General features: G+C 52.1%; 1 protein-coding gene across 1 annotated transcript in view; it reads right to left on the bottom strand.

Moving 5' to 3' along the window:
* Nucleotides 1-7,327: 7,327 nt before the first annotated feature.
* Nucleotides 7,328-19,563, bottom strand: part of DHCR24 (24-dehydrocholesterol reductase) — a 28,429-nt gene continuing 16,193 nt past the window's right edge. Inside the window, exons 6-9 of the mRNA XM_030325983.1 lie at nucleotides 17,497-17,640; nucleotides 11,524-11,721; nucleotides 11,020-11,198; nucleotides 7,328-10,059 (exon numbers count right to left, since the gene is read on the bottom strand). Of these exons, the coding sequence (XP_030181843.1) occupies nucleotides 9,906-10,059; nucleotides 11,020-11,198; nucleotides 11,524-11,721; nucleotides 17,497-17,640 (675 nt within the window). The 3' untranslated portion in view covers nucleotides 7,328-9,905. The remainder of the gene's footprint in view (nucleotides 10,060-11,019; nucleotides 11,199-11,523; nucleotides 11,722-17,496; nucleotides 17,641-19,563) is intronic.

Below are 19,563 nucleotides of genomic sequence, written 5' to 3' on the forward strand. Positions count from 1 at the left end.
GCTTTTGCTGGAGACATCTACCTGGAGGTCACATGGTCTGCTGGGACAGCTGGGGCCAGATACTTTTTGCTATGAAAGATCAGTTATGCTGAGAATTCAAACTAGCCAGTGACATGAACATGGGAGCCAGATAGCAGATGGACTAATGGGGTGGAATGTGGTTGACACTCTTGGAACCTCTTCTAAAGTCAAATTGCTTGACTCCCTGATTATTAAAATCCAAAAAGAGGTGGAAAAGTGTAGTATATGTCATAAGACAGCTCTAGGCCCCCTTCTGGTGCTCTCCATCTCCATCCCAGGATGCTTCTGGAAGTTCAGCAGGGCCTAATGCTACGTATGAGGAGGCTGCTGGCCTCCAGGCAAGGTGCAGCCATTGGGAACAATCGATTTCACCCTTAGAGTTCAGCCTTGTGAGCACACCAGTCTAGCCTATAGATGGATCTGTGGGGCTGTTCACAATGTCATCTTCTTCCCTCACTGTTTTGTGTCAGTGAGAGATTGTGTAGGATGGCAGGAGCGTGTTGTCCCTAGAAAAAAAGGAGGCTGGGACACCACTGCCTCAGCCACAAAACTCCACTCTTCAGAGTGTGAGTATATTATAAAAAGCAGTTACTTTCTCATTTAAGTCAAAATGACTGTTTTAGAAGAAGTAAAACTGTCTTTATGCACAGACATGTTGCCTATGTGAAAAAAAACCACTATGAGTATTTTGATAAGCCAAAATACATGTGGACGAGATCTAATAAGTCAGCTTTGCAAGTTTTCAGGAAATAAAATCAACATATCAAAACCAAATATTTCTCTTTTAAATTTTTTAAAATGTTTTTATTTATTTTTGAAGGAGAGAGAGAGACAGAGCATGAAGAGGGGGAGGAGCAGAGAGAGAGGGAGACACAGAATTTGAAGCAGGCTCCAGACTCTAAGCTGTCAGCACAGAACCCGAAGCAGGGCTCGAACCCACAAACTGTGAGATCATGACCTGAGCTGAAGCAAGATGCTCAACTGACTGAGCCACCCAGGTGCCCCAAAAGCAAATGTTTCTATATATTAGTGGTTACCAACAATTGAAAAGCTAAAATGCCATTTATAATAGTCTCAAAACTATGAAATATTTAGGTATAAATTTGACAAAAAACATACATATGTTTACACTGAAAACTATAAAATACTGCCAAGAGAAATTAAAGAGGACTTAAATAAAGGAGAGCTATACCATGTTCATGGATCAAAAGACTCAATATTGCTAAGATATCAGTTCCTCCCAAGTTGATCTGTAGATTCAATGCAATATCAATCAAAATCCCGGTAATTGTTTTTAAATTGACAAACTGATCCTAAAACATATGGAAATACAAAAGACGTAAAATAGCCAAAACAACTTGGAAAAAGAGGAACAAATCTGGGGGAATAACATTACCTTATTCCATAGTGTGAAATTGGTGTCAAGATAGACAGATGAAAGGAACAGAACAGAGAATGTAGAAACAGCCCCACACGCCAATGGACAACTGACTTTCAACAAAGGTGCAAAGACAACTCAGTGGAAAAAGAATGATCTCAACAGGTGGTGCGGGAAACTGTTGATTATCAATATGCAAAAAATTGTGATCAATGACTCAAATCATATACAAAAATTAACTCAAAACAAATCAAAACCCTAAATGTGAAACCTTGACTAATGAAACTTCTCGAAGAAAGCATAGGAAGAAAATCTCTGGACTTTGGGTTAGGCAGAAATTTCTTAGATACAAATTTAACTGTTATTCTATAGAGGATACTTTGGTATGGTATGAATAAATTGTTAAATCGTGAAATTGGACTTAATTAAAATTTAAAAATTTTTGTTTTTTCCAAGACACTATTAAGATAATGGAAAGACAAGCCATAGGCTGGGAGAAAACATTTGCAAATCATAGATCTGATAAAGGACTTATATTCGGAATATATATATATTAGTCATTAAGGAAATGCAAATTAAAGCCACAATGAGATACTATTACCCACGTATTAAAAAAGGTAAAATTAAAAAAGACTGACCATACCCAGTGTTGGTGAGGATGTGGGACAACTGGAACTCTCATACACTGCTGGTGGAAAATGCAAAGTCATACAACGCCTTTGGAAAACAATTTGGCAAAAGCTAACCATACACCTACCATATAATCTAGTCCTGCGTATTTACCCAAGAGAAATGAGACCAAAAGTCCATACAGAGACTGTGACGCTCCTGGCCACTTTATCTGTGGGCGCCCTGAACTGGAAGGAGCCTAAATGTCCATCAAGAGATGAATGAATAAACAATTGTGCTATATCCAACTATCAAGCCTAACCAAATTGTACACTTTAAGTCAATTTCTTGGTTTTGATAATTCTGTGGTTATGTAGATGTTAATGTTAGGGGAAGCTGGGTGAGGGGGACGTGGGAACTCTGAACTATCATTGCAACTTTTCCATAAGTAAAATTAATTCTAAATAAAAAGTTTTTTATTTATGTATTTTATTTATTAAAAAAAATATTTATTTATTTAAAAAAAATTTTTTTAATGTTTTATTTATTTTTGACAGAGAGAGAGAGACAGAGCATGAGCGGGGGGGAGGGTCAGAGAGAGAGGGAGACACAGAATCCGAAGCAGGCTCCAGGCTCTGAGCCATCAGCACAGAGCCCGACGCAGGGCTCGAACTCACAGACTGAGAGATCGTGACCTGAGCCGAAGTCGGACGCTCAACAGACTGAGCCACCCAGGCGCCCCGCGATTACACTTTTTAAAAAAAGATGAATTGGCCTTATAGAATAAGTACTTTTTTTTTTCAAGTATATTTGTTGGCTGTGATATTACTGACAGTCACCGTCAGCATAGAGTAGGTCAGCGATTTTGGAACGCTTGCCTTTTTGTAAGAGAAACCTATGTAACAACTTTAAATCAGGCAGTTCTTTGAAGTACTTTTCCCTTGAAATACCAAGGAACTTCTATGTGTCCCTAAAGTCACGTATGCTAAGAAGGGACATCCAGCCATAATGGAGTGAAGGGTTCTCTGGCCACCATAGAAAGCTTCCTTCCATGGAAGGGGAAGTGCCACAGGAATTAATACCACCCCCCCCCCCCCGGGAGCTGCCCTCAGATTTGACCGATGGAATTGGAATATAAGCACCCAGCTCCCTCACCCCTTATGGGATCTGACTCTGAGGTGTAGGTTTTTATTCTGGCTGTCAGAGTTTTCCCAGCACAATTCATCTCCAGCTGCCCACAGTGGTAACCTGTTGGCAATGCACATTTTATTGGCTGGCACCTCTTCCACCAACTGGTGTTTTCTTCACCTCCCAAATAAACTACTTACACTGAAATCCTTGCCTCAAGATGTGCTTCTGACCCAGACCAGAACGCGCAGAAATATTTTTTCTGGCATCACATTGTGTCACCTTCCCACACCGCTGGTTTGGGCATCTCAGTTTGGGATTACTGCTTTCTTTCACAACAACAACTCTCTGCCTAGCTTCTTACACACCTCCAAGACAGTCCCTTCCAGCGCAGGCAGGCATGCTTGTAAAGAGTCCTATGGATGTTGAGCTGAAATCCGGCTCCTGTGACCTTTGACTTTTTGCCTGGGCGGGGCCGTAAGAGACCAGGAACGCTGAGGTTTGTTGACTGGGTTCTGCTGAGGCCTCCGGGGACCACTGGGGAAGGAAGGCTGGAGGGCTCCATGAGGGCTGGGCTCTTAGCCCTGCTCTGTTTGAACCAAAGTACAAACTCTGTTTGTTATACGTTGGACTAAAGGCTTTGGAGGAAAGAGTTCCACATCAGGGAAGAGGTTTGCCTAGTTCAGTCTCTTGCAGTCGTCCACGAAAGACTGGGGTGAGTACTCTGGCACCTAAACCTTATAAAAGTGATATCAGCATCTAGCATCCCCCTGGTTGCTTGGGAGGCTAGCAGTTTCTTCCAGTCCAATATGAGGTCCTGCCAGGTTGTGAGCAACCCTGAGCAGGGCAAAAGCTGCCTTTCATAGGCCATGCCACCAGACCTATGTCTCTGGCACAACCTTGCAACCTGGACCACAGATAACGTAACAATGAGTGGGCATCTCACATAGGCAGGCCTGTTGCAACTAGGTAGCTGGTCATCTAATACGTCAGCACGATCAAGCACAGCTAGCTTTTAAAGGAGGAAACTGAGGTTCAGAGAAGGAACAAGCTTACCTAGGTTGCACAGCACTTTTGCTTTAGCTAGCATAGTTAATAGGATGAGACTTTTCTTGGCTGTGTTAGTTCCTCATCAATACCTGAGAGTGATGGTTTTGGCCATCATGAACCCTATGCAGTGCCTCATACTGTGAGCCCACAGTGACCCCAGGCATAGCAGCCAGGCCAGGTGAGAGGCGGCTCTGGGAAGCCCCTTCTGTTCAGAGCTCACATCCTGAATCCTTGTAATCGTGGGCTCCTCGCTGCCTACCTTGAGCCTGAGCAAGCCTGGGTCCTGCTGTTGGCCCTGCCGTGGTCCCTTGGCCCTAAAGAGAGTTTCACCTTCTCTAACTTGACCCTCAGAACCCCATCCAGGAGCCCACCAGGAGCCCACCCAGAGTTGCCTCGTTAGGGCAAAAGACCCTTCTCTCACCCAGGAAATTCCAAGGGAATTAGGAGCTCAGAGTCAGGAATCAGGATCAAAGGCCAGATATTAGAATAAACGATGTTCCTGGTGCTTTTATCGCTTCCGAAATTACAAGGATTTTTAGGAACCCTGTGCCAAGAACTGGGGACAGAGACCTATATATTTTTTTCCTATTACCTCACAGCGCCCCATTACAAAAGTCATTCCCTAGGTCTGCTCCCTAGGGAACCCCATGGGGAGGAGAGGTGATAGACAGGGCAGGATTCAGCTATTTCTGGTTCCCTTGGGTCAACAATCTTCACACTATCTGACTTCAGCAGTTCAAGCTGCTATGACAGCCTACCATAGCATGGGTGGCTTAAGCAGCAAGCATTTATTACTCAACGTTCTGGAGGTCAACAAGTCAAAGATCAAGGTGCTGGCGGATCGGGTATCTGCTAAAAGCCCTCTTCCTGGTTTGCATATGGACATCTTGTATCCTCAGATGGCGGCGATCAGAAGGAGAGCTAGATCTCTGAGTCTCTTTTTTTTTTTTTTAACTTTTTTTTTAAATTTTTGAGACAGAGAGAGACAGAGCATGAACGGGGAGGGGCAGAGAGAGAGGGAGACACAGAATCGGAAGCAGGCTCCAGGCTCTGAGCCATCAGCCCAGAGCCCGATGCGGGGCTCGAACTCAAGGACCGCGAGATCGTGACCTGAGCTGAAGTGGGACGCCCAACCAACTGAGCCACCCAGGCGCCCCTCTGAGTCTCTTCTTATAAGGACACTAATCCCATCCTGGGGTTTCCACCCTCATGATCCAATTACTTTCAAAAGGCCCCACCTCCCAATACCATCACATCAGGGCTTCAACATGCAAATTTTGGGGGTGGGGGTGGGGGACACATTCAACCCCTAGCACCATCAAAATACCCCTTCCTAGACCTCAACAAAACCTATTTTCTCAACACAGCTTGTCAGAGCAGTCACTGGCATTAATTAGTCATGCCAGACGAAACCTATAGGCCATTTAATAACCAAGATAGAACTAGAAGGCATATTTAAAACTTTTTAAATATTTATTTTTGAGAGAGAGGGAGAGACAGAGACAGAGAGACAGTGAAAGTGGGGGAGGGGCAGAGAGAGAGGGAGACACAGAACCTGAAGCAGGCTCTAGGCTCTGAGCGGTCAGCACGGAGCCCGATGTGGGGCTCAAACCCACGAACTGAGCCAAAGTCGGACACTTAACCAGCTGAGCCACCCAGGCACCCCACGAAAGCGTATTTAAAAAATACGTCTACATTTAACTTGCGTAGTCTGATTTTTCTTACGTGAGCCGAGTTTGGAAAACCGATTGCATGAATGTTAGTGCATGGACGCTGCAGGTGTGGGCTGAGGGTCTGTTCAGGCAAGAGGGGCTCCTGGTGGAAGGAACTGCCCTGGAAGGAAGCAGAACGCTCCCTGCCTCCCTTCTCAGCAGACGGAGCGGGAATCCTCACCTCCCGCCCACCCGCTGTGTGTGCGGCTCAGCCACGGGGCCTCATTTCACAGCTTCGAGATCTGTCTCACCTGGCGCTGGCTAAGGCTCTTCCCAGACTTGAGGCTGTGATTAGATGACGGGGTTGCATCCTTGTTTAATAGCTTCCCCGTGGCCTTCAGGCAAATCACTTGCCCTTTCTTGAGCTTCCCGTTCCTGGCCTGAGCAGGTATAAACGGGCCTGCTCTGGGTCCAGGATTAAGATTAAATACGATACGGTGTGTCGTGTGCTGTTCCAATGCAGGGTGACATTTAAGGCGTGAAATACGAATTCTATTTTAAGGAGCACTAAAGATTTCTCCTCCTTTAAAGAGAATTCACAAAATCCAGATTTGTGAGACACCGAACTGGAAAAGATTTCCGAAGCGTTCTTCCCAAAGAACCTCAGGATGGGACCTTTCGTACCACACGTAATTTAGGAAGACGTCCATCGTGTATATCCACATGTTTGCCTAAAACATTATTGTCCTAAACGCAGCTCTTACATCTCTGCTCATCTTGGCCTGACAGCCAACTAGGGTGAATCGAAGAGCTCTAGCAAACAGTCCCACGTGCACAGTGACTCCGCCACAACGTCCGTTATTTCCTGCCCCCGGAACAGGCGGCGGGCAGTTCTGCACACGGCTACTCAGGGATTCGGGCTCCTTCCTGCTTGTGACTCAGCCACAGCCTATGTCCTGGCTGTCGCTGGAATCCAGCTAATGGAAGGGGAACGTGCCAGAACCTCACGTGGGAGGTCTCTCCCACTTCTCTTCGCGTCCCGATGAGCCCAGACACGAGGACACATCTGAGTGCCAGGGAGGCTGGGGAACCCAGCTCCAGCAGCTGGAAGGAAGGGGTTCCAGTGACCAAGCCAGCACTGTAGCCCAGAGCTCCCGACAACCATGTCTGACAAGCAGTCCCCTCCCTGATCTGAGCTACTATCCCTGCTCACCTGGGCCCTTCTTGCTGGTCTCCTGGCTTCCACCCTCCCCGCTGAGGTCAGAGGGCTCCTACTGAAACCTATGCCAGGTCACGTTGTGACCTATGCCAAACTCGAAAACAGGTTGGAAAATCGCGCGAGACAAACTTGGCACCACCCCCGCCCCCCACATTGTCTCTCAGCCCTCATCCCCGGGCATGCAGGTCCAGAGAGGGAAATTGCCCCGGGACTTGAGCCCCAGCCTGACTCCACGTTGTGGTCCCCAAAGCAAGAAACGACAAAGGCTAATTTCCAGGTAACGCTTTTATTTTTACAGCAGCAGCAGCAGCAGCAGCAGCAGCCACACAGCCATGGGGATGGGAAGTGTTCTAGACAGTGGGCACAGCGCCTGCAGCCAAGAGCCTGTTGGGGGACACCCGCGCCTTTCCCCTTGGTCCCCGTGATCACCGGACAAATAACCACACACCATGCACTGCCATGCGCATCCCCACCCCCTCCCTTCCCTTCCAGCAATATCTGATCTATGCATCCTTCCAGCCAAAAAACTCGGGGCTCTGGAGGGGAGAGGCCTATTCCTTCACTTTCCACACCCACCGCACCCCAAACCACCACACGGAGGGACAGTGATGGGACTGGCTGCAGGAAAGTGCCGGTAGCTAGGCTCGCCATGCTTGGAAGTCTACCCCTTTCCGGGCAAGAGATCACTGGAGCAAAACATTAACCTGAGGCTGGCGTGATCCCAAGACCTTCCCCTCCAAGCTCCAGTTTCCAGGGGAGGTCTGCGAAGGGCAGGATTTTGGTTATCCTAGGACTATCTATCATCTAGCATGATAGAGGCTGCTGGCATCTCTGGCCACAGTCCCAGCGGCTTAAGGATGGAGACCCCTCTGGTGAAAGGACAGAGCCTTATTTGATGGGTTACTCTGCTCGGGCAAACCATTCCTCTACAGGAAGTAGGATCATCAGCTTAGCACCGAGTGGGAAGCACAGGGGCCCACATGAGAGCTAAAGCCAGAATTCACATGCTTTGCAGACAAGCTGGAGAATGAGGTTTCTCATTTTGTTTTCACGTTCCGCCCCCCCCCACCCATGGGGCCAAATGGGTAAGGGGGGTTCCCTTGCCTTCTGAGTGCCATGAACGCGCCCGGCACTCACAGGGCCACGCTAAGACACTTTGCAGTGTGTTGAGACTGGTTCCATCAGGATTCTAGCAACTTACAGAGACGGGACAGACACTTCCCTGCAAGCCACAGGTGCGCCTCTCTGAAAGCGACATGACAGCTGGTCTCGGACCCAAGGAAGGACCTTGAGAGACAGCCCAAGTGTTCACTTGGAGGATTTATTTCTCACCTGACCTTCCAGGGGCGCTGCAAGCACACTGTCTAAGACAGGCATGTGCTCCCACAGCAGGAGGGCCCGGGGAGGTCTCGGCTGTACCGACAGGGTAAAATGAGGGGCCACAGCTCAGAGGCCTAAATGACCTGCCCACGGTCGCATGGCTTGCTGACAAGGGAGCAGGGACTTAAAGCCAGCCCCTGCCTCTCGGGCTGTGCTCTCTCTCAGAATGTCACCGCCTGGCACAGTTGGCTTAATCCCAGCTCCCCACAAGACACACTTCCTTCTCAGATTCTGGGTCCTCAGCTGAGGCCGGGCGGTTCTTCAGATGGAGTTGCATAAACAATCAAACCTTAACGAGTTGGGAAGGCCCTGGGGAGGCTCCCTTCCTTCTGGAAGGGAAACGGAGCTGATTTTCTCTGAGCTTAGGATTTGTAAGGCACTGAAATTAACTACAGCTGTGGGTGGGGGAGAACGAAGGGGGATGAGTAGTTGGAGAAATCAAGTTGATGGTCTTTCCTTCTGGCCCCACAGCGAGAATCCTCACCAAATCTCCATTTTCCTGCTTGGTGTGGTCCACCCCTGACCCCCCCACCGCATGCCGCAGAGCAGCGTGGATGCACCCCCACCGTGTCTAGGCACGCTCTGGGGACCAGATGAGGCATGGAGGGTTGAGGAGCCAAGGATGGGCCGAGGATCTCCGGACCCAGTTCAGAGCAGGAGCCACTCGCTCCACCTGGGCTAGGGCAGGAGTCCGTGCTGTCTTCTCTGAGGACAAGGTCCTCTCTGAGACGTGGGGGGTGGCTGGGATGGGCCCGCAAGCCTAAGCGGGAAGGGGCAAGGGGCAGGGCATTACTAAGGGCGGCAGAGGGAACTTTGGACTGGGACCTTTGGCACAGCACATCTTGGGCCTGCCTGCCCCATCTGTTGCCCTCCCAAGAGCCCAGGGGGAGAGAGGAGCCTTCCTTCTCTCGGCGCGGAGTGCTTCTGGCTGACTGAAGCACCCGCAGTCCAGCTCTGGGGCATCCCTTCAACCCTTCCAGCCAAACCTGCGCCCAGGTGACCTTGCACGGAGCCTTCCTGGACCCGGCGCTGAATCCGAGCTCGCCAGTCAGATGAGGTGCTGAACGGGAAGCCATAGCAACCGCCGCTACACGTTTCCAGCACCTCCGAGGAGACAGGCGCTCGACCTGGATGACTGTGGCCTGCAGGTGGGTACTGTTGCCCCCTTTCAACGGGCAAAGAGCTAGGTTCAGAGGGGTTGGGTGACTTGCCCGGAGTCACACAGCTAATGAGTGCCGGAACTGGGAACTGGACTCAGGTATGTCTGACTCCGGAGCCCATGTCCTTTGCACTCCACTCGGCCGCCCCTGGGAGCCGCTGGGGTGGTCCGGGTGAGATCTCTGGAGGGGTTTCTTTCTGGAAGGGTGGATCTGGGAGGGCCGGCAAGCTTGCCTGAAGAGAAGATGCCTCCTGCACCTGGGGGATGGGGCCCACCCACATGTCTGTGTCTCTCGGGGCCGGCCCCTGCTCAGTGCCTGGCGGCCTTGCAGATCTTGTCGTACACCTCGGGGAAGGCCTCCTGGCACCCGAGCCGCTCCCGCAGCCTGTGATACAGGGAGCCGTCGAACATCTCCCAGAACTCCTCCCGGCTCATGTAGCAGTCGGCATACAGCATCTGGAACCTGCAGAGCACAGGAGGGGAGGCTGCAGGGAGGGGAAAAGGACCCGCGGGACCCCAGCTGTCCCCCACGCGTCACACGCCTTGTGGCGCGGGAAGTACTCCTGGAGGATCTCTCGTTCAACCCCCTTACCGAGCTGGTGGTGGAGGGCGGCACAGGGACGCTTGCCCCCATTTTGCCGAGGGGGCCACTGGGCTGCCTTCTTTTCATTTTTTTTTTTTTATTGACTGCCCATATGTAAAGGGTACAACTTGACTCAGTGTGACATTTGTATACAACCTTGAAACTGTCACCTCAGTCCAGCCCATGACCACGGGCCATCACCCCCAAAACTTTCCTCATGCCCCTGTGCCGTCCGTCACCCCCACTGACCCAGGCAGAGCTGCTTTCTGTCCCCATGGATTCTGGACTTTCGTGTAAATGGAATCAGACAAGTCTCCTTTATCCTGGCTTTTGTTTTGAGTGTGTGTGTGTGTGTGTGTGTGTGTGTGTTTCCCAATCAGCTAATTATTTTGAGATGTGTCCGTGTTCAAGGCATCAAGCGTTTGTTCCAGGCCAGTTTCTGAGCGATGCCGTCCAGGGCCCGGCGTGGCTTTCAAGTCATGAACCCCTCCCTCCTCAGCTGTGCTCTTCCGACCCGGAGCAGCAGCCCCAAACCTATCTAAAACCACAGCGTCATCTGCTCTGGCAGGGGGAGCAGGGTGATGGTGGGGCTCTGGCCCGAGCAGCTGGGGGACGCTGGTGTGTTCATGCGAGGAGGAGTGGAGGAAGAAGGGTGAGAACCCCTGCAATCCCACCTCTGTACTTTCGCGAGGTGCTTCCCGAACCAAGGCTGCTGGGGCCTCACGCTCGCTAGGCAGCCAGCCGGTCTGGCCCCGGGACTGATCACCGTGGCCCTTGCTCTACACCCCTGTGGCAGCACTCTGGGGCCGGAGGAAATGCACCACCCTCTGGGCCACTCACCCATGCACGCTTCGGACGAACTTCTCCAACTGCCGCATGCAGGACCTGGCTTCAAAGTGCTTCACCCGCGGCTCCCCATAGGCTCCAATGTCAACATAAAGCTCTGCCTCGTCTCCCTTGGGGTGCACCAGGCCCGGCTGGCTGGGCAGGATGAACGGGCACAGCCAGATGGGGTAGACCTGGGTGGACCAGGGAGAGGGGCGTTGGTGCTTTTTCTCCAACAGGTGACAGGCTCACGGCTGGCCTACCCCACCCCACCCCTCCCCAGGGAACCCCCTCTCTGGCTTCACTCCCAATCCCCCAGGCCGCAGCCGAGAGCACCTCCATTTCACTGCATCAGTGGACACAATGTGCTCACAGAAGTGCTCATTAGCAGCCCCCATGCCTTCGCTGAGCCATCAGGGCTCCCCATCAGGGCCATCGCTGAGCAGGCCCGTTTTACAGCTGGGAAAACGGAGGCCCAGAGGGCAAGCGTGCCCAGGATCAGTCCCTGCCCCGGCTCACGTGGATATCATTGTGGAAGGTGTGCACAGCCTGCGACAGGCACTTCATGGGCACCAGCATGTCCTGCACCACGTGGTGCTGCTCGTACAGCTTGCGCAGGGTCTCTCCCTGGGTCAGCTTCAGGAGGGAGATCTTGGGAGGCACCATCCAGCCAAAGAGGTAGCGGAAGATGGGGTTGTTGCCGAAGGGGATGATGTCCTGAAAGACAAAGGCTGGCGATAGAGACAACAGGCCCACGAAGGCTGTGTCTCCATGCATCAGGGCCAGGTCCTTGGTCCGTGCTCGGGGAAAGCGTGACGGGGCACACTCCTCCAGCAGGAGGGGCACGGTGGTACCCGGGATTTGACCAACCGGGTCTGGGTTTGATTCTCAGCTCGGACATTTACCCACTGCGATAGCCTGGGGTGGTTACTTAACCTCTCTGAGCGTTGTTTCCTTATCTGTAAAACAGGACTTGAGGGAACAACGAAATACCAACTGGAAGGCACTCAGCCCAGTGCCTGGAGCAAAATAAGGTAGTTATAATTGCTGTTTTTTTGTTGGGGTCAGAGTGGCTGGCACAGAGCAGGCATTTCATAGGTGGTTGAAAAATACATGCTGTTGAACGAGAAAAGCGATATTCAGAGAGCTTAAGCAATTTCCCTGAGGTCGCACAGCCAGGGGCGGCTCTCACTGGAGTGGGCAAGGTCTGGCTCAGGGTCATCGACAAGCCCACTGGTTCACAGCATCCCCCGAGAGCCTTCTCTGACTCCTATTCAACGTGTTACCGCTCCCCACCCCTCCATGCACAAAAGCAAGTTCTTCGTCACCTTTCAAGGCCAAGCTTGAGAGCTACCTCCGACCCTAAGCAGAACTAGCCACTTCTCTTCTGGTGCCTGTGGCCCTTCACAGCCTACCCCCGCAATTCGACCACACCCTGCGCTGCCCACCAGCTCCTCCAGGGCTCCCACCAGCTGGCAAGCCTGCCCAGCTCCAACAGCGGAGACCTTGGCCCCCAGCTCAGTATCTTCCCTCTCCTCTTGCTCCAAGTCTGTCTTCCCAAGTGTCCTTGTCCACCTGCTACCCCATTCTTGAAGCCAAGGACATTCCTGTCCTCGTTCAACAATTAGGAGGTTCCATGCTGGTCGCTGGGGTGATCCCTGTCCCTCTCCTCAGGTGATGAAGAGACAGGTCATGGGACTACCGTGTGGGGAGAGCTGGGACTAAAAGACGCAGGGCCCACATCAGCAGAGGGGTCAGTGGTGGCTTCCCAAAGGAAGCAGGGTGCTGAGTTTGGAGGCTGAGTGACTCCTCCCTCCTGTCCCCTGGAAGCGGCTCTCCCGCTGGAGAGACTGCTCCCATTCGGGAGGGACCCGTCTGCGCTCTGCTCTGCTGTTGGGTCCCGGCACATGACACGGGAGCGCAATGTGCAGCACGGCTTTTATTGTTCCCTCGCTTGCTTTCGGAAAAGCCACACACGCCCACAGCAGAAATCCCAGCAGTCCAAAGGTCAGGCCTCCTTTCCCGTAGTCCCTCACCCCGTTTCCCCCCTTAGTCCCGAACCCACTTCCTTCCTCCCCGACCCAACTTCTTTCCCCTCCCCAAACGCAACCACCGTTAGGAATCAGAGACATCTCGTGCACAGACAAGCAGATGGGCTTAAAAAACAACAGCTCCCTGGGGAGCCCGGGGGGCTCAGTCAGGTGAAAGGCTGACTGATATCGGCTCAGGTCGTGATCTCAGGGTCGTGGGATCAAGCCCCGAGTTGGGGCTCAGCGCAGAGCCTGGTTGATTCTCTCACTCTGCCCCTCCCCCACTCATTCTCTCCCCCACCTCAAAATAAATAAATCAACAAATAAAGACAGCTCACAGATGGCATCTAACAGCCTCCTGCGCATCAGCACACAGAGAGCCATCACACATGCTTGGTCGTGGGTGCCTAACACTGTACTTACCGCAGGGACCCACAAACTCGGGCTCCTGGGATAAATCTGGTCCACAAATAACATTTTACTGGGATACAACCAGGCCCATTCATTTACATATTGTCTATATGGGTAGAGGGAGCCTCTAGAGTGACCTCATGGTCCACAAAACCTAACTATTATCCGGCCGTTCACAGAGAATGTTTGCGGATCATTGCTCTCCTATATGGGTGTTCCTTGATTGATTTCATCCGTTCCCTACTGATGAGCACTTAGATTATTTCCAGACTATTCCACCGAACGTCCTTTGTATATGTATCTTTGCCCATTTGCACGTTCATTTACCTGTAAGATAAATCCCTAGAAGTGGAAAATTCTGGTTCAAAGAGTATATGCAATTTCAATGGATACTGTTTCAAGACTTTGTACCATTTTATACCCTCCCAAACAACACAAGAGAGCGCTGTTTCCCCACACTCAGGCCAAACAGCGTTCTCCCACTTCTGCCTCGCCGTCATCCTGAGGGTGACAGATGAGACTCCTGTAGTTTTGTTCCACCCCGTCTTTAATGACGAGTGGGACCCATCACCTCTCTCACGTTTAAGCGCCTTTTGTATTTTTCCCCTAAAAACAGTCCTTTGTTGCCCACAAGGGTCAGCTAGAACCATTCCTTTCCCCAAATCTCAACCTCAGAAAAGTTCAAGTTTTAAACAGCATGCCCCGTCCCGCCCTTCTCCTTTCCCACCTGTCCGCCCCATCATTCATCTTTTCTGCCTCTGAGTGACCTCAGGTCCCGTGTCCCTGGCTTCACTCCTGGTCCCCTGCTCTTTGCCTGCCCTTGACTTTTACCTGGGCCCAGCCTGCTACTGGCCTGTTCTGCTATGCTGGGCCCCACTACAGATCCAGGGGGCCTGGCCTGAGCCAGGACCCCAAACCTCAAAGGCAGGCCCTGTGGCAATGACGTTCTAAGAAACATGAACAGCCAAGAACCCCACGTAACATTTCCTACTTGTGTTACTTCCCTGTATTAGCCAGCCACTTACGCCGGCTGGCAATGAGGACATAAGAGGGAAGGGAAAGGGGGGGCTGCTCAGAGTCTTCTTCCTCTTCAGTCCTTCCTTACTTGTTAGTAAGCCGCCCTGGAGTGTTCGTGGAATGTGCATGTCACCGGGAGGGGAGATAAAAATAGCTGAGTTGGTTTTGTGCAGCATTTCTACTGGTCCATTAAGAACGAAATTCATATGCATGAAGAGTTAAACGCTCTTATACTTGTACTTAAAAGATGAACAGTAAAGTCATTCCAATAATTTAAGTTATTAATTTTTCTTTACTTAGAACATTAAATAGCAAATATTTATGAAGAGAGAGACTGTGGGAGAAAAGAAAAGGCTTTATCATTTAGTGCCTTTGATGGTACTTTTCCCCTGCTTTCTGCACTGGGCCCGGCAGATCACGTAGCTGGCCTTGACCCCAGGTATTGCTGATTAACTGAGCTGGGTGACGGAAGGGCTGGCCCACGTATGACAGAAACGGACTGGGCAGTTCAGCACCCAGGCCAGGTCACGTTTTGTTGATTAAAGGGTGGATTCAGCAAGGAGGAACTAGGGTATAGGGCTGCCTGGAGGAGGAGTTAACCTCAGGGGAGGGGGAAAAGACTTGCAGGTGACATGGTTTATTACCCCTTCTTTCTAGAAGTCCCAGCTTCTGCAATCCCACTGTCGTGGACACTGTGGTGCTCTACCCAGATGCCCTGTGTGCAAATGTCCATTGTAAATCACCCATCATACAAGATTCTGCCTTTAACTTCAGGCCGGACAGCCACTGCTTAACAGCACAAAAATATAAGACGAACCTTATTATGAATTCTAACTCTGTAATCTTAAAAAACCCACAAATTCTGGGGTGCCTGGGTGGCTCAGTCGGTTGAGCGTCCGACTTCGGCTCAGGTCATGATCTCGCGGTCTCTGAGTTCGAGCCCCGTGTTGGGCTCTGTGCTGACAGCTCAAAGCCTGGAGCCTGCTTCAGATTCTGTGTCCCCCTCTCTCTCTGCCCCTCCCCCACTCATGCTCTGTCTCTCTCTCTCTCTCTCTCTCTCTGTCAAAAGTAAATAAACATTAAAAAAATTTTTTTAAATAAAAAAAAACAGCCCATAAATTCTTTGCTACTCTGGTTGAGCGTGGGCTGGACTTGCTCTAACGAACAGCACGGGGTGGGGGGAACTGGTGGAGTGAGGAGACAGGTCATAACAGGCACCGAGGCCCCTGCTGCCTTGTCGTGAGGACACTCGAGCAGCCCACACGGCAAGGAACGGAGGCTTCTTGTCAACAACCGTGCAAGGGAGCCTTCTGGAAAGCAGATCTTCCATCCCTGGGCAAGCCTCTGGATGACCCTTGACTGCAACCCTAAGCCAGAGCCACCCAGATCACTCCCCAATCCCTGACCCTCAGAAAGCTGTGACAGAACCAAAACGAGAGTCATAATCTGGCAGATGTTTTAATGCTCTAAGTTTGGGGTAGTTGCTATTATACTCGATCTCTTACTGAGTTGCGTTACTTTGGAAGACCTGAGCCTCAGTCTCCCCATCTGTAAAGTGGAAAAGACCAGAGAACTCCCCCTCCCAGGGCTGTGAGGAAGATCAAGATCATGCGAGCACGGGGTCTGGCACAACGGCTAACGCGTGAGGAGCAATCGCGTTACTGCACGTCACTGCTACCTCTCAGATGCCCTCCCCAGTGTCCTCTGCTGGTCCTCGTTCTCTTGTCTCTTTAATGTCCTTGCTCTTAACAAAGACACTCCCTATGGTGTCTCCCGCATTTGGCAAAACTGCCCGCCAACTGCTGGGCCTTGACACTGTCTGAGGGAGGGCTAACAGAGGCGGGGGAATCCCCGAGGCCCCGGTCTTGATGACTCTCCATGCCTCACTCCTCCAACTTCGCGCCACGGCCCCATCACATTTGGCCCGAGAGACCTATTAGAACTGACCACCTCCTCCTAGAAGGCCACCGGGCTTAATTCCTTTAGGCCTGTCACCCCTGTTTAACCTAGTCACCAGGGGCTTCCAGGTGCCCCGTTACCTGTTACCTGCTACTGCAATGCAACACCCCCTTGTCTCCCAGGCCCTCCCCTGTGCTCTCGTGGTCTGACATCAGCAAAGCCCCCCCCCCCCCCCCCCCCCCCCCGTTCTCAATCTCTTCTCTCAATATTGTCTTCCTCTCCCTGCTCTCAGCTGGAGCCTGGCTGGCCCCTGCAGGCCTCCTCGGCGGTATCATTTCCTCTCCCACGACCATCTGGGGTGGATGGAGGTGAGGGAGGGGGCTCATACTGCTTCCTGCTGCCTCATTGGTGCTTCCCGACCGCCGTTCCTCTCCTCCAAAGGCCCTCAGCAACTTTGGTGGTAGTTGCACAAGATCATGAAGGTTCTAAATGCCACTGAATTCTATACATTAAAATGATTATTTTTCGGTTATATGACTTAGAAAAAAAAGAACCCACGTAGCCCATTTGAGGACCCACACTCTGGCTCTTCCTCTGCCTGGAACGCTCTCCCCCCGAGCCCTGCCTGGCTTGTTCTCCCCTGCTCGGGTCCCTCTCACAAGTCACCCCCTGAGAGGCCTTCCCGACACCCCTCTTTCAAATGTCACTGCTCCTCACTCCTCCATGCACAAAAGCAAATTCTCGCTCACCTTTCAAGGCCAAGCTTGACAGCCACCTCTGACCCTAGGCAGAACTAGCTGCTTCCACTTCCTGTTCCCGCGGCCCTTCACGGTGCCAGAGTCTGTCAGCTTAGGGAGGCTACCGTCCCTCAAGGGCGGAACAGGTGTCTGTTCTGCCAGGTACCTGGCCCTGCGCCCCACTCGGTGGCAGACGCTCGATGCCAGCCTGCTATTAAGTGAGAGCTATTAAGTCCCCGGAGAGGAACGACCGTGTCGCCGTGCAACAGGGTGTCTGGTTCCCTGGGACAAAGCTGCTCTTTCCCCCAGGGAGACAGTGCGGTTGCAATGCTAGCCATCCTGGTTCCCTGCCCGGCCGGCCGGGGCAGGCCGGAACTCCTGGGAAATCCGAGCCTCACCTGGAGCTCCCAGAAGATGCTGCGGGTGTGGCGGTGGTAGTAGTGTCTCAAGGGAATGTACTCCAGGCCCCCCTCGTTTGCCTTCAGGTAGTTCTCCACGTGCTTGAAGAACCAGGGCTTGTAGTAACTGCCAATGCTATTCAGCTGCAATGACAGAGGGCATCGTGTCAGCTACAGACGGGGACCGAACGCCACCAAGGGTGTGACGGTGATACCCGGCTTCGGTTCCGCACCCCTGGCCTTTTCACAGCTTTCATGTCTGTTACCACCCTCGAGACTCCTGAAAACCCAGCGAGGCTGAGCGCAGCGGGTATCCTGTTAACGGAGCGTGGTCACGCGGTGCGCCCAGGGCCTGACAGTCAGTTCCCGACAGCCTAGAGGGTTCGGCCACCCCTCCCCGCACCGGCTGCTGCCCCTCCTCGCTGGGAAAACGAAAGGGCAAATGTTGAACAACGCACGGCTCCAGGCAGGGAGCACTCTTCCCTCCCGCCAGGCTGACCTCTTGTCACCAGGTCCCGTGACCGACGGCACTAACTGACCGTGGCACTTTCCCTGCCGCCTAGAGCAGGCCTCACGACCCTCTGGGCGCTGCGCTCCCCCAGGCAGCCCCCATCGGTGAAGGACGCTCAGAGAATGAACCTCAAGCTTCCCTGGCACCGGGTCCTGTGGCCCTCAATGCCTGAATCTCATAGGGAGCCAGTCTGCTTCAGTCCTAATGCTTCAGGACTTCACAAGCCGTGTGCCCTGGGATGACTTAGACTTCCTGGGCCTCACCTTCTTCACCCAGGAAATGACATCCGGCCAGATGCTTTAGGAGAGAGGCAGGCTGGCGGCCCGGAAGGAGTGCCGGCTCCCGACCTGGGGCCAGACCCTGGCCCAGCCACCCGCCGTCTGACCTTGGGCAGGTCACCCTCTCAGCCTATTTCTTCACATGTAAAATGGCAGTAAAAATATAAACTCTGTGGCAGTTTTTCCGTGCTTCTTCGGAATCACACACACACACTGCCCTCGGCCCCCGGGTCAGACCACCTTCTCTAGGGGGTGGGAGAGGCATCTGAGTTTGATGGGGCGGGTGAGGTGAGATCACACCTGGCTGGGGCACAGCAAAGGGTTAGGAGAAAGCAGAGAGTAGAGGCCAGGCAGGAGGGGCAGGATGTTGCCGGGGGACCCTCAGAGAGGTAAAGGCAGGAGCAGAGGCAAGACGAGCAAGCCCCATGGTAGCTCGTGGAGGAGAAGAATCACAACAACATGCTCTGGGCAGGTGTCACTGGCACCTATGTGTTCGTTCTTTATCCCTTCCACAACCTTGCAAGGCAGAGCCGTCCTCGTCTCGCTGATGAGGACACTGAGAGCCATCAAGGTTGAACAGAGCATCTGAGGCCACAGGGCTGGCAAGAGGCAGAGCAAGGACTCAACCCCTTTCCTTGTTGTACAACAAGGCCAAACCTGGGCAGCAGAGAACCTTGAATGGCGGCCTCTGGGAGTGTGAGCATTGTAAAAAAAAAAAAAAAAATCTATTAATATTTTCTCCCAATTCCAAAAGCGACGTAAACGCCTTGTGGACACTGGAAACACTGCAGAAATATGCAACTTGGAAAGAGAAGACCCCTTAGAGCCTCACCCTCCAGAGGAACCTACAAACACCACGGGGTATTCGGTTTTCTTTTCTGCGCATACACACTGATCCATAAAAATAGGGTCATCCTGTACACTGTTTGCCAATTTGCTTGTTCTCCTTCCAACACACTGGGCGGACGCCGGGCAGGGTTCTTAGCCTCCCCGAGCCTTGCTTTCAGCACTGTATACTTCCTCCAGCAAAATGGAGCCATTACCCGCCCTGGAGTGGTTGGGAGACGAGAAGAGACAACATGGCAAGTGCCCACCACGGCGCCCGCGCACAGGGCACAGCGGTCAACGTGAATGATGCTAAATTATAACACTGAACTAGAAGTCAGAGACCTGAATTTAAATTTGCCCCATGCTAGCTGGGTGGACTCAGAGAAGTCTCTTTCCCTCTCTGAGCCTCGTTTCTTTGTTTAGAGAAGGAATTGTACCAGATGATTTTCA

This window comes from Lynx canadensis, chromosome C1 (genome assembly GCF_007474595.2).
Source record: "Lynx canadensis isolate LIC74 chromosome C1, mLynCan4.pri.v2, whole genome shotgun sequence".
Taxonomy (NCBI): Eukaryota; Metazoa; Chordata; class Mammalia; order Carnivora; family Felidae; genus Lynx; species Lynx canadensis.